Below are 15494 nucleotides of genomic sequence, written 5' to 3' on the forward strand. Positions count from 1 at the left end.
TGCCGACTACGCCAATTGTGATCGAAAAAGAAAGTCACAAATACAAAATAAAGATTTGGGGACCGTCCCCGTATATTGTCGTGCAGACAATATTGAAAAATGCAGTGATTCAAAGTCTTGAAAGTACAATGAACAACATTACTGAAACAAAATGGTGGTTTTATAGAACAAAAAAACATGTGACAGGAAATGGTTGGCAAAATGGTGATGTGGCGACAGGAACCGGAAGTGACGTTATTTTGAGGAGCCGGAAGTGAGGTGGTTTGTGGGTGCCGGAAGTGACATCATCAATATTGGCCGGAAGTGACGTCATCACGGCCATTTTGAAAAACCGGAAGTTGCGGGATTAATTTCTTCTTGTTTCCTGTTGGCAAAAGAGAGTTCAGGTAAATACCACGTGACATCCCCTTATCTCGCGATGTTTTACTCACCTTTAGGCTCTTTGACTGCCTCCTAATCGTACATGTGTGACACTATCTATCTATCTATCTATCTATCTATCTATCTATCTATCTATCTATCTATCTATCTATCTATCTATCTATCTATCTATCTATCTATCCACAGTTAGGTCCATAAATATTTGGACAGACAACTTTTTTCTAATTTTGGTTCTGTACATTACCACAATGAATTTTAAATGAAACAACTCAGATGCAGTTGAAGTGCAGACTTTCAGCTTTAATTCAGTGGGGTGAACAAAACGATTGCATAAAAATGTGAGGCAACTAAAGCATTTTTTTCACACAATCCCTTCATTTCAGGGGCTCAAAAGTAATTGGACAAATTAAATAACTGGAAATAAAATGTTAATTTCTAATACTTGGTTGAAAACCCTTTGCTGGCAATGACAGCCTGAAGTCTTGAACTCCTGGACATCACCAGATGCTGGGTTTCCTCCTTTTTAAAGCTCTGCCAGGCCTTTACTGCAGCGGCTTTCAGTTGCTGTTTGTTTGTGGGCCTTTCTGTCTGAAGTTTAGTCTTCAACAAGTGAAATGCCTGCTCAATTGGGTTAAGATCAGGTGACTGACTTGGCCATTCAAGAATTTTCCACTTCTTTGCTTTAATAAAATCCTGGGTTGCTTTGGCTGTATGTTTTGGGTCATTGTCCATCTGTATCATGAAACGGGATTTGAGCAGACAGTATGTCTCTGAACACCTCAGAATTCATTCGGCTGCTTCTGTCTTGTGCCACATCATCAATAAACACTAGTGTCCCAGTGCCACTGGCAGCCATGCACGTCCAAGCCATCACACTGCCTCCACCATGTTTTACAGATGACGTGGTATGCATTGGATAATGAGCTGTTCCACGCCTTCTCCATATTTTTTTCTTGCCATCATTCTGGTAGAGGTTGATCTTGGTTTCATCTGTCCAAAGAATCTTTTTCCAGAACTGTGCTGGCTTTTTTAGATGTTCTTTAGCAAAGTCCAATCTAGCCTTTCTATTCTTGAGGCTTATGAGTGGCTTGCACCTTGCAGTGCACTCTCTGTATTTACTTTCATGCAGTCTTCTCTTTATGGTAGACTTGGATATCGATAAGCCTACCCCCTGTAGAGTGTTGTTCACTTAGTTGGCTGTTGTAAAGGGGTTTCTCTTCACCATGGAAATGATTCTGCGATCATCCACCACTGTTGTCTTCCGTGGACGTCCAGGTCTTTTTGCATTGCGGAGTTCACCAGTGCTTGCTTTCTTTCTCAGGATGTACCAAACTGTAGATTTTGCCACTCGTAATATTGGAGCAATTTCTTGGATGGGTTTTTTCTGTTTTCGCAGCTTAAGGATGGCTTCTTTCACCTGCATGGAGAGCTCCTTTGACCGCATGTTGTCTGTTCACAGCAAAATCTTCCACATGCAAGCACCACACCTCAAATCAACTCCAGGCCTTTTATCTGCTTAATTGATAATGACATAACGACGGACGACGGACGGACTTGCCCACACCTGCCCATGAAATAGCCTTTGAATCAATTGTCCAATTACTTTTGAGCCCCTGAAATTGAGGGATTGTGTTAACAAAATGCTTTAGTTGCCTCACATTTTTATGCAATCGTTTTGTTCACCCCACTGAATTAAAGCTGAAAGTCTGCACTTCAACTACATCTGAGTTGTTTCATTTAAAATTCATTGTGGTAATGTACAGAACCAAAATTAGAAAAAAAGTTGTTTCTTTCGAAATATTTATGGACCTAACTCTATCTATCTATCTATCTATCTATCTATCTATCTATCTATCTATCTATCTATCTATCTATCTATCTATCTATCTATCTATCTATCTATCTATCTATCTATCTATCTATCTATCTCTGAAATACTTTCTTATTTGGCAGCCCAAAATTGACCCCCTATGGGTGTGTGTATGAATGTGCCCAGTAATGGACTGCTGCATCATCCATGGTGGGTTCCTGCCTTGAAGCTAATGTGGCTATGATCAAGCAGATTCAGAAAAGATGGCCTTTAAAAGTGTGCTTGTGTGATACTATGAAAATATGGCCTACATGTTCTCTTCTTGAAACCCAGAATTCTGATAAACTCTTAATAGCAGTACCATAAAATGAACACTTCCTTTCAGACAGTACGTCTGGTAAGCGTGCTGCAGGGAACATGACCCCATGAGTAGCTTGATCCACTTAGAATTCCACATCGCACTTCTGAGTATTTTGGAGGCTTTTGTCTGGTTTTTCAGAAAATAAGAATCAATAGGCAAAATTGTGAGTGACAGGTTAAATACCAGAGCTTGTAACTTTGGTCTGTCATAAAGCTGGCACCAAGTTCAAAAAGGAAGTGCAACATGCTGTGCAAGAAATTGAATACACATTAAACAGCCATGTTTACCACAAAAGAAAAGAGACGGCTAAGTAAAAAACTTTAAAACATTACATGAAAGCCCCAATGTGCTAGCACTCCAAGACGACAGCCTGATTCCTAGGATGTCCTATTGTGCCTTTGGAGCATTACATTAGGCAGTCTGTCAACAAGTATTATTTATATTGCCTGGATGCACTTTACATAAGCACGCATAGTCTTTTGTGAGCTCGCTAGCTCACTTCTGCACTGTGTTAAGAGAATACGGGAGAAAAAAGGCATCCAATATTAATTTCGACACATTCTAAATGAAAAAAAAATCAATTCATTTCCCAAATTCTAACCAAGGCAGAAGTTTATTCTTTCTTATGACACCTTTAAGTATTCCCACCTCACTACTCCAAGGACTTGGGTTTTGATTCTTGATCTGGGGACCTACTGTATGGGGTCTCTTCAAATCTGTATGTTTTTGTGGGTCCTCCAGCTTGTTTTTCCTCCTCCATTCCTAATTAGTAACTTTAAATTGGCTTTTTGCTGGCACAGCTTCAGGCTCTAAAGTAAGTGTGTCCCTGGGGCAGAGTAGCAGGGGTAAAGGTATTAACACTGCTGCCTTGCAGTTCCAGGAAAGTAAATTTTAGTTTCAGTCTGGTGATTGTCGGTATTCAGTTTACATATATATATACAAAGTTTACATAAAATACCACACCTAACCGGGGGGCGGCGGGGTGCACTGACTGTCTTTCTCAGTTCCCTGCAGACCTTTGCGCCTCTGAAGACCTCACTTCCGGTTCTGGCCCCTTTAATGACATCACGTCCGGTTCAGAAGATGTCACCTCCTGTTCCGGGCCCTTAGAGGATGTCACGTCCGGTTCCGGCCCCATTAGATGGGGTCACTTCCGGTACAGAAGACTTCACTTCCGGTTCCGGCCCTTTCGATGATGTCACTTCCTAGATGGGCCTTTAAAGCCGCCATCTTACCACCATGGAATTAATTCTGTTTTGGACTCAGTCTTGTGAACAACTCTGTTATTTTCAAAAGCCTTTTACAGCCAGAGATATTATATGGGTGGCTGCCCCAAACCTTTTCACGATGTCTGGTCTGTGCTTCTATCACACAGTTTAAACTGTCACCCTTTAGGGTATTTCCTTATCTGAGTTTGTGGATAAATCCTATTAATGGGTGTATTTAGCATTTTCTAAAAATCCCATTGTGTGACTGGTTTTGATCTTGATTTTTGATTTTGATTTTTGCTTAGGTTTAGCCATCTGGGCTAACAATCTCCCAGTATCTGAACTTTTGTTCCATTCTGCCCACAAATTTACAAATGTAAATTTACCCAACGTGTGGCACGATGATTTAATGGTAAGCACTGCCCGCTATTTTGTAGCTCCATGTCAAAGAGTAAGTGTATCCTGTGTTAAATGGTGTCCTTATGGAGCAAGGTGACAAAATAGATTGTGGTGTTGCCTCGCATCTTTAGGATTGGAATTCTGGACTGGTCACTATCTGCAGTTTGCAGTTAGGGTTAGGCTTAGAGTTAGGGTTATATACTATATATGCAGTTTATGTAATTCTCCCTATGTTGTTGTTATTTTTTAAGCTGGGCAGTTTCTTCTAAGCGACTAATGTGTATGTCAGTGTATAGAGGTTAGGAGCATGTGCTGATATAGTGCATTGCTTCTCCCACCACACGACAAACCAACTCAGGATCCAGATGAGGACCCGAGTGCAGCCATGAAACAGGTGACACCTCAGCACCACACTAATTCAAATGGAGTGGAACAGTGGGAGGTTTTTTATGGTGGCTGGAGTGTCGATTCTGCCAGCAGCCCCCAAGTTTTTCCCTGCAGGTTGAAGGGCCTACACGCAGGGATGGATGCAGATTAACGTCATACCCAGGACATGTAGTGTATAGAGCTGCTTTAAATTCCCATGTTGGGGGTGTGACGGTCCTTAGCTCCACTCTCCTTGATTGCTTCCAGGGGCCTCTTAAACCCAGAACTTCCGATAACGTATTCAAGGATGAGCCAGGCAAATGAGGACGCACACAGTCAGCAAGGGGTTGGTGCAAAGTATCTACAGTATTGCTTTTATTTAAAACAAAAAGTAGTGTCCAAAAGTACAGTTCAGGAGTCTTCAATCAATTAATAAATAATCTGTAAAATCTGTGGTAAACCATGAGTTGAAATGCAATAAATAAATCAATAATAAGATTGGAAGAAAACCAGATAGTAATCGAGACCTCTCTTTTCTTCCCCCTTCTTTCTGAGCCCAACATGTCCTCCAATCCTTTGTCTTCCCAGCTCACCCAAAAGATTGCTCAGTTGGCAGAGACACCAGCAGCTGCAGCCCTCCCTTCCCTCTCCAATCTTGATTGCCAGACCATTTTGCTCCAGCTGTCCTCCCATCTTCCCCTACGCACTCTTAGCATCCTTGGGATCTCTAAGAAGGACCCCACCACCATTGTACCTGGTCTTCCAGAAGTTCAGCAAGGAATGATCCATCCCATGGAGCACAGGTCACTTGCTCCTCTGGGTTACCGACCCTCATCTCCCTCATACTGGCTCAGCTCAGGCACCCAATACTGCACTTTCACTCCTGGCTCTCATTTTTCTTTATTTCTCTCTCTCCCTCTCTCGTGTTTCGGTTTCCTTTTAAAACCCAATGGCACACAGATGCGGCAGTGATGGCTCCAGCACTGATAAGAGAACAGGTGAATCCACAAGTGATTTCAGCAAAATCTGTCCCCACATCTGCCTTCAGAGCCACTCTGCCACACTACCTGCGCCCCATCTGAAAATGAAAGTGTGTTATCAATTTATTTAAAATGCATGTACCCCAGACACCCCATCTTACAGCGTGGCACGTTGCTGCTGTTTTATAGCCCCAATTCCCATGAGTCTGAATCCTAGCTTTAAGATGGTTGTTATAGAGTTTTCCTATCCATAATATTTTTTCCCATGAGTTTTATTATGTCACTTGATTCATTTAAGATGGGTTGAAATCTAATAAGCTGACTTCTGTTCCTCTCTGTTGGATGTATTCACCAATAATGTTTGCAGTGCACCATCTGTTGAAATCCATCCATCCATCTATTTTCTAACCCGCTGAATCCAAACACAGGGTCACGGGGGTATGCTGGAGCCAATCCCAGCCAACACAGGGCACAAGGCAGGAACCAATCCCGGGCAGGGTGCCAACCCACCGCAGGACACACACAAACACACCCACACACCAAGCACACACTAGGGCCAATTTAGAATCGCCAATCCACCTAACCTGCATGTCTTTGGACTGTGGGAGGAAACCGGAGCGCCCAGAGGAAACCCACGCAGACACGGGGAGAACATGCAAACTCCACACAGGGAGGACCCGGGAAGCGAACCCAGGTCCCCAGGTCTCCCAACTGCGAGGCAGCAGCGCTACCCACTGCGCCACCGTGCCGCCCTCTGTTGAAATGTATTTTGTAATTCATGTAGTAATAAACGCATTGCATTTTTCATTCCAACATTAACACTGCTTTTATGAATTCCATACCAAATGGTATACAGCAGACATAGCAACCAGATGACAAAGAATGACAATCCTCTTGACAACCCTAGTAGCAGTCAAACAGAGACACTGGCTTTAAGCTTTCACTTAAAAATTGTATTGTATTTATTTCCATCAAAACCAAAAGTAGCAAATATAAAGTAATATAAAGAATCCTATGTCCTGGTCGGTTTCCCAAAATCTTCATTCACTCCAATTAGAAATGGCAAGGATATAGCTGAAACTTTCCCAGATAGCGAATTTTTCCTTCTTTGAAAATGATATATTGTAAAGCAAAAGACCAAAGAGCTCAGGGTTTTCGGATGCCAAAGCAGAAGCCTTGTTTAGATGAGGAACAAAATTAAAAGGAAAAATAAGGAGACAACAAAGCGTAGGACTGTAGTCCCCAAAACACTGGTTTCTAAGCCTGATAGCTACTGAGGTCTATCCTCTTCAGTAAAAAGGGTTTGAAATTAATGCAGACTTACAGCGATATGTTGGTGCAAATAATACAATTGGCATCATAGTTCATCCAAAAATTCTTTCTGTGATCTAGAGAAATGAAAGACTGGAGTCTTTAAAGACTGTAGAACCATAATCCTTCTCTGTCTTTCTTGTCTGCTCAAAGTCAGTAAAACCGATCCTTTGGTTTGCATTTATGGAAATATCCTGAAACAAAAATGAAAAGAAAAGAAAAAGATTTCTTACCAGTGAGAGAGAACTCCATGAAACAGTCGATTTATTTTTACCAAGCAGCAAATGAGCTGAGATTTTTGCAAAAGTGTCAGAAAAGCAGCAACTGAAAGAAAGTTCTTTATTTAAAAATGTCTCGTAAAGGACTGCCACTCTTCTCCTTCCTTCTTGCATACACAAAACCCCAAGCTTTCTTGTTTTTTTTTAATCTCCATTAGCAGAGTGCATCAACATTTTTACAATTTCTCAAAACACACAGAAAATGTTACAGACATCATTATCATTACGCTCAAGGTTACTTTCCAATGGGAATCAATAGCTACACAGTCTTACCAATCAAAATGTTCTAAATGTCTGCTTTGTTTTCTCATTTCCTCAGTATACGTTGCACTCTTGTTCAGCTTGACTTCCAGGCTAATGACTGTCACTTGAGATTTGTCAACTGAAATTGTTAAACTGTTTCCTATACAACAGTGTTCTCCAGTCCAGTTTCCTCTCATATTCCTAAGATACGCATCTTACAATAGTTAGCAATTTTAATTTGACTTGTGTGACACAGTGGTTAATGCTGTGTGGCGAGCGGCTGGGGGAAGTACCCAGCCAGGACGGCCGGAAAGACCGGAAGAGGGATTACGCCTCCTCCGGACCACGAGGGTGCAGCCGCCCTGGTTGGTATGGGGACCATGGGAACAGAGCCTGGAAGCTCAACCCTATAGGGGCCCGTGGTCACCGCCAGGGGGCGTCCAGATGCCTAAAGAGCTCTGAATGTCAGCACGTCCGCCACACCTGGAGGTGCTGGCGGAAGGAATACCAGGGACACCCGGAGTGCTTCTGGGTGCTCTGCCGGCACTTCCGCCACACCAGTAAGTGCCGGAGGAAGTTTAGCGGGAGGCACCTGGAGCATGTCTGTGTGAGCATAAAAGGGGCCACCTCCCGCCATTCGATAGCTGGAGTCGGGTGGAAGAGGACAGTACTCGGTGGAGAGGAGTGGAGGCGGTCAGGAGAAGAGGCATTGGAAAGGCCTGGACTTGAGGGTGATTGGTGCAGGGGTATTGGGTTGTGCGTGTGCACTATATAGAAAATATTAATAAACCATGTGTGGTGTTAGAACCTTCGGTGTCTGCCTGTCCGTGTCCGGGCTGTTTTCCATAGCTACTATATCAGAGTCACAAGACCCCAATTTATTAGCAGCAGCCTGAGAATTATCTGTGTGAAGTTTACACTTTCTCGTGTATGTGTGAGGTTTTTGCAGATTCTCTAGTATCCTCTCCTTCTTCTCCCTTAGACCCTTAAATTTGTCCAGTGTGTCTACTGTAAATTGTCCTGGGATGAGTAAGAGTGCCACAAATATCGCTTGAACCCTTGGATCAGACGCCAAACACCAGATAAAAGTCCAATTATAATATTTATTAGGACAATAATGTGCACAAAGCACCCTCCACTCCACAATACTCATAAATCAATACCATAAACACTAATCAATAAACAATCCTCCACTCCCAGACGCGTTGCCACCCTTCCTCCCGACTCGATCTGCTTTTATACTTCTTGACCCGGAAGTGCTTCTGTCCCTCAGTCCATGTGACTCTTAACACTTCCGGGTCAGGTGAAAACTCCTTTTCTTCAACCCGGAAGTACGTCATTGCTTCTGTCCCCTCGACTGGGAAGTACTTCCAGGTTATAAGGCAAATAGAAGTCCCTGGGCTTTCCTGCAGAGTCCCCTTGCGGCCCCTATGGTATCCAGCAGGGCTGTGCATTAAAACTCCAATGTCCATGAGGCCCTGCTGGAATTCGGGGCACCTCCATGTTGCAGGGAGGGCTCCATCTGGCGGCCTGGGGGTATTGGCCGGGATAAACTGCCAGCCATATATCACAAACTGAATAAAATTGACCTGATAGAAGAAAGTGGATATCCTAAGATGAAGTGGTGTTTCTAGTTCTTGTCTTCTTCCCATTGTGGTTTGGATAGGCTTCAGCTCCTCCTGTCGCTGAAGTACATAAACTGAGTTCAGAAAGTGGACGAGTGGAATGCTGTCTTTTTTTACTTAAAATACTATTTAATCTCACTAGAAAATAGACAGACGCAGTGAAACACTTAAAGCAAAAGATACAATAAATGAAATGAGGTTACACAGGTGCTCATTTGTCTTCCTCATTCTTTGATCATTAATATCATTGTGAGCCCCCATTACTACATTCAAATGCAAATGGAGGTCCAGAGTCAGAATTTGTAATAGCAGTCGTCCTGGAGTATAGCCTGCAATGGCTTAAGTCTTGCCAAAAAAGCTTCTAAGCATACCCCAGCTACACCTTACAAACAGATATAACAAAAACAATCACTTTCTCATAGAAATATGAATAAGGCATACAGTGTCTTTAGAAAGTATTCAGATCCCTCACATCTTGTCATGTTTTAGCCTTTTGCTGCAATCATTTATTTTTTCTCTCACCATGCGACACTCAATACCCCAGAATGACAAAGCAAAAACAAGATTTTAGAAATTTCTGCAAATTTATCAAAAATAAAAAACTGAAATGTCCCATTAACATAAGTATTCAGAACCTTCACTCCGCACTTCTTTGAAGCCCCTTTCCCAGCCATTGCAGCCTGGGATCTTCTTGGGTCTGAAACAACTAGCTTTGCACGCATGGATTTGGAGATTTTTGGATTGTCTTTGCAGATCCTGCAGTTCTGTCAGGTTGGATGGAGACTGTCGGTGGACAGCTACTTCCAGGTCTTCCTAGAGGTAATAAATTGGGCTCTGATTGGGTCACTCAAGAACATTCCCAGAGTTGTCTTTGCTTTGTCCTGTTGGAAGGTGCATCTTCAGCCTAGTGTGAGGTCCAGAGCGCTCTGAAGCTGATTTTTGTTAAGAATATCTCTGTACTTTACTCTGTTCCGCTTCCCCTAAATCCTAGCTTTTCTACCAGTCCCTGCTTTTGAAAAACATGCATGGTGCTGCCACCACCATGATCTGCCAATGGAATGGTATTGTACAGGTGATGGGCAGTGCCCGGTTTTCTTCACACTGGACACTTAGAATTGAGGTCAAACAGCTTGATCTTGGTTTCATGAGACTAGAGAATCTTGTTTCTCATGCTCTGAGAATCCCTTAAGTGTCTTTTTGCAAACTCTGAGTGGTGTTTCATGTGTTTTCTCACCACTGTGTCAATAAAGCCCAGATTAGTGCAGTGTTGCCATGGTGGTTTCCCTTTTGGAAGTTTGGAAATTTGTCCCATCTCCACACAGGCTCTCCAGAGCTTAGCCAGAGTGACCATAGAGTTCTTAATCACCTCTCTTACCGAGGCCCTTCTCCTGTGATTGGTCAATTTGGGTGGATGACCAGCTCCAAGAAGAATCGCAATTGTTCCAAACTTCTTCCATTTAAGAATTAGGGAGGCCACTGTGCTCTTGGGAAACTTATAATAATAATTCATTACATTTATATAGCATTTTTCTCACTACTCAAAGCACTTTACATAGTGAGTGGCCAGCCAATTCAGTCACCACTAATGTGCAGCATCCTCCTGGATGATGTGACGGCCGCCATTTTGTGCCAGTATGCTTACCACGAACACACTTCTTTTGAATAATTCATTGGCTGAAAGTCCTCCGTATCGCCGTGTCAGACAGAAGATGTGCAGCATTCTTCATAATGGCACTCAGTTTTGTTTTAATTCTCTCCTTAGCTGCTTCTTCCAGGTGGTCCAGAGTGCATCTAACAACTGAGCCTTCACTTTAATTAGCTTGTTGATTTGGTGGGCCTCTCTTGAAATGATGTTAACAGCCCAGCACAGCACAGAAAATCACACTGGTCATCACAGAATTGTAGAAGATGTGAAGGATGTCACTACCCACATTAAAGGAACGTAGTCTCCTAAAGGAAAAGAGCCCATTCTGACCTTTCTTATATACAGTTAGGTCCTTAAATATTTCGACAGAGACAACTTTTTTCTCATTTTGGTTCTTTACGTTACCACAATGAATTTTAAATAAAACAACTCCGATGCAGTTGAAGTGCAGACTTTCAGCTTTAATTCAGTGGGGTGAACAAAGTGATTGCATAAAAATGTGAGGCAACTAAAGCATTTTGTTAACACAATCCCTTCATTTCAGGGGCTCAAAAGTAATTGGACAATTGACTCAAAGGCTATTTCATGGGCAGGTGTGGGCAAGTCCGTTGTTATGTCCTTATCAATTAAGCAGATAAAAGGCCTGGAGTTGATTTGAGGTGTGGTGCTTGCATGTGGAAGATTTTGCTGTGAACAGACAACATGCAGTCAAAGGAGCTCTCTATGCAGGTGAAAGAAGCCATCTTTAAGCTGCGAAAACAGAAAAAACCCATCTGAGAAATTACTACAATATTACGAGTGGCAAAATCTACAGTTTGGTACATCCTGAGAAAGAAAGCAAGCACTGGTGAACTCAGCAACGCAAAAAGACCTGGACGTCCACGGAAGACAACAGTGGTGGATGATCGCAGAATCATTTCCATGGTGAAGAGAAACCACTTCACAACAGCCAACCAAGTGAACAACACTCTCCAGGGGGTAGGCGTATTGATATCCAAGTCTACCATAAAGAGAAGACTGCATGAAAGTAAATACAGAGGGTGCACTGCAAGGTGCAAGCCACTCATAAGCCTCAAGAATAGAAAGGATAGATTGGACTTTGCTAAAGAACATCTAAAAAAGCCAGCACAGTTCTGGTAAAACATTCTTTGGACAGATGAAACCAAGATCAACCTCTACCAGAATGATGGCAAGAAAAAAGTATGGAGAAGGCATGGAACAGCTCATTATCCAAAGTGTACCACGTCATCTGTAAAACACGGTGGTGGCAGTTCGATGGCTTGGGCGTGCATGGCTGCCAGTGGCACTGGGACACTAGTGTTTATTGATGATGTGACACAGGACAGAAGCAGCCGAATGAATTCTGAGGTGTTCAGAGACATACTGTCTGCTCAAATCCAGCTAAATACAGTCAAATTGATTGGGCGGCGTTTCATGATACAGATGGACAATGACCCAAAACATTCAGCCAAAGCAACCCAGGAGTTTATTAAAGCAAAGAAGTGGAAAATTCTTGAATGACCGAGTCAGTCACCTGATCTTAACCCAACTGAGCAGGCATTTCACTTGTTGAAGACTAAACTTCAGACAGAAAGGCCCACAAACAAACAGCAACTGAAAGCCGCTGCAGTAAAGGCCTGGCAGAGCATTAAAAAGGAGGAAACCCAGCATCTGGTGATGTCCAGGAGTTCAAGACTTAAGGCTGTCATTGCCAGCAAAGGGTTTTCAACCAAGTATTAGAAATGAACATTTTATTTCCAGTTATTTCTTTTGTCCAATTACTTTTGAACCCCTGAAATGAAGGGATTGTGTTAAGAAAATGCTTTAGTTGCCTCACATGTTTATGCAATCGTTGTTGTTCATCCCACTGAATTAAAGCTGAAAGTCTGCACTTCAACTGCATCCGAGTTGTTTCATTTAAAATTCATTGTGGTAAAGTACAGAACCAAAATTAGAAAAAAAGTTGTCCCTGTCCAAATATTTATGGACCTAACTGTAGCTAGTCTGTGCCTTGAGACCAGTCCAATCTGTCTTTATATGCCGCGTGTGTGGTTGCTTTGCTTAACACATCAATAGTTAGGTGGTGAAGGGGTGAGAGAGAGAGAGAGACGATTAGAGTCAGGGGGTCAGAATGACCAGGCAGTGGTGGACAATTTAGTCAGGACATTGGGCTACACCCTACTTCTTATGAAGGATGCTCAGGGATCTTTAATGACCAAAGAGAGTCAGGACCTCGGTTTTACATCTCATCCGAAGGACAACACTGTTTTTAAAGCACAGTGTCCTCATCATTGCACTGGGTAATTGGGGTCCACATTCAGACCATAGGGTAGGCGCCCCCTGCTTGCCTCACCAAGATCTCTTCCAACAGCAACCCAAGCTTTTCCTGGTTGGTCTTCCATCCAAGTACTGGCTGGGCCTGAACTTGCTTAACTTCAGGTGGATGACCTGTTCTGAAGTGCATGTGGTATGGCTGTTGCCTTTCTGTGCTGCAGATGTTTTCTGTAGCCTTCTCCAGATCTGTGCCTTGTAGCAATCCTGTCGCTAAGCTCTGTAGGCAGTTCCTTCAACTTCATGGCTTGGATGCACATGGTGTGTGCTTTTCCTAATCAAGTCCAATCAACTGAGCTGACCACAGGCAGATTCTAAACAAGGTGCAGAAACATCTCAACGATGATCAATAACCTGAGTCACATTTCAAATGTCATAGCAAAGGTTCTAAATATTTGCTTTGATGTGATATTGTCACCTGTCGCATCAGACCCAAGAAGACTCCTGGCTGGAACAGGCTGCCAAAGGGGCTTCAACAAAGTGCTGAGTGAAGGGTCTGAACATGTGTGTCAATGACATATTTCAGTTTTTTATTTTTAATAAATTTGTAAAAATTCCAAAAATCCTGTTTTCACTTTCTCATTCTGGAGCATTGAGTGTTGCTTGATGATGAAAAAAATACATTTAAATAATTTTAGTGTATGGCTGCAATGTAACAAGATGTGTTAATAGTGGAGGGGTCTGAGTACTTTCTGAATTCATTGTATATTATTCAATCCATCCATTTTTGTAACCCCTTTTATCTAGTATAGGAACCTGAGAAACCAATGCTCATTCTGGAAGGTGGGACACAATCTTGGAGCATTAGTCCATCCCAGAGGACACTTACACACAAACCAAACACACACTCATACCGGGCCCAGTTTAGAGTCACAAATTTACCTAGGAAATGGAGATAAAGAGGTAGCAGCACTCATGCCAGTGTGTCACCTACAGCAGTTTCAGCACTTGAGGATGACTAACATTGTGTGGTTACAGAAAGCTGAAAATAGCAATTTTTATTAAATTCAAGTTTTTGGAGAGGCCTGTTCTTCATTACTTTAAAAAGATGTAGCTCTAGGATGCAATCCTGAAGGAATATCATAAAGTTGTGGAGCTGTGTCATAAACTATGTCACCGTCCCCGTGTCTCTAAGCTTATGGTTGGTTTGGGTAACCACGCTGATGGCCTTGAGTAAAAATTTTATTGTTACTCCAAAAATAAAACTATACATGGCAAAATGACGCCGTGCCAGGATGCACATAAACACAGCCATAAACGCACCTCACTTACCCTGTAGGAGGTGTGCAGCGTGCCTGGAGAAAACCCACATGGACGCGGGCACACGCCACACACAAGGCACCAATCCATTTCATTTAAGTAAAGTACTATAAATATAGCCTTTGATATATGACAATATAACATTTTAAAAATTTCATGTAATGCATTTTTGTAACATTGAAAACTAAAGACCATGAGGTATTTTTGTGCATTTTCTTCAAAGCAGTTCTTTGCTCTGTCTGACCTTAACCAGTGTGTTTATTTGTTTTCACCCTCTTTTTTTTCTTTTTTTTTTAAGGCTGCGGAGAGACTACGGAATCTATCTGAGGAGCACTATGCCATGAAAAGGCAGGAAAAAGAAACCTGAAATGAAAAACAGGCATCCTTCAAGTAGGACCCAGGCAAGAATTGTAACTCCTGGAAATTGATCTTACCTTTGTGGGATCACTATATAAATGAGCAATACTGCTACCACCAATAAAACTGCAGTGGCGTTTTCTGTTCCTTCTTCATTATATTGTTATTAAGTGCAAATATACACAGTTAGTCATGTGAAAAAGTAAGTATACCCCATGAAATTTTGTTTTATGTATTGCAAGTATACAGAGACAGTCAGTCATTCTCCAACCTGCTATACAGGTGCTGGTCATAAAATTAGAATATCATGACAAAGTTGATTTATTTCAGTAATTCCATTCAAAAAGTGAAACTTGTATATTAGATTCATTCATTACACACAGACTGATGTATTTCAAATGTTTATTTCTTTTAATGTTGATGATTATAACTGACAACTAATGAAAGTCCCAAATTCAGTATCTCGGAAAATTAGAATATTGTGAGAAGGTTCAATATTGAAGACACCTGGTGCCACACTCTAATCAGCTAATTAACTCAAAACACCTGCAAAAGCCTTTAAATGGTCTCTCAGTCGAGTTCTGTAGGCGACACAATCACGGGGAAGACTGCTGACTTGACAGTTGTCCAAAAGACGACCATTGACACCTTGCACAAGGAGGGCAAGACACAAAAGGTCATTGCTAAAGAGGCTGGCTGTTCACAGAGCTCTGTGTCCAAGCACATTAATAGAGAGGCGAAGGGAAGGACAAGATGTGGTAGAAAAAAGTGGACAAGCAATAGGGATAACCGCACCCTGGAGAGGTGTGTGAAACAAAACCCATTCAAAAATGTGGGGGAGATTCACAAAGAGTGGACTGCAGCTGGAGTCAGTGCTTCAAGAACTACCACACACAGACGTATGCAAGACATGGGTTTCAGCTGTCGCATTCCTTGTGT

The 15494-nt window shown here is 42.3% G+C and overlaps 1 protein-coding gene across 1 annotated transcript in view; it reads left to right on the plus strand.

Annotated features, from left to right (window-relative positions):
* Window positions 1-14681, plus strand: part of galt (galactose-1-phosphate uridylyltransferase) — a 258052-nt gene extending 243371 nt beyond the window's left edge. The window contains exon 11 of the mRNA XM_051929826.1: window positions 14497-14681. Within this exon, the coding sequence (XP_051785786.1) occupies window positions 14497-14565 (69 nt within the window). The 3' untranslated portion in view covers window positions 14566-14681. The remainder of the gene's footprint in view (window positions 1-14496) is intronic.
* Window positions 14682-15494: the final 813 nt, after the last annotated feature.

This window comes from Erpetoichthys calabaricus, chromosome 7, assembly GCF_900747795.2.
Source record: "Erpetoichthys calabaricus chromosome 7, fErpCal1.3, whole genome shotgun sequence".
NCBI lineage: Eukaryota > Metazoa > Chordata > Cladistia > Polypteriformes > Polypteridae > Erpetoichthys > Erpetoichthys calabaricus.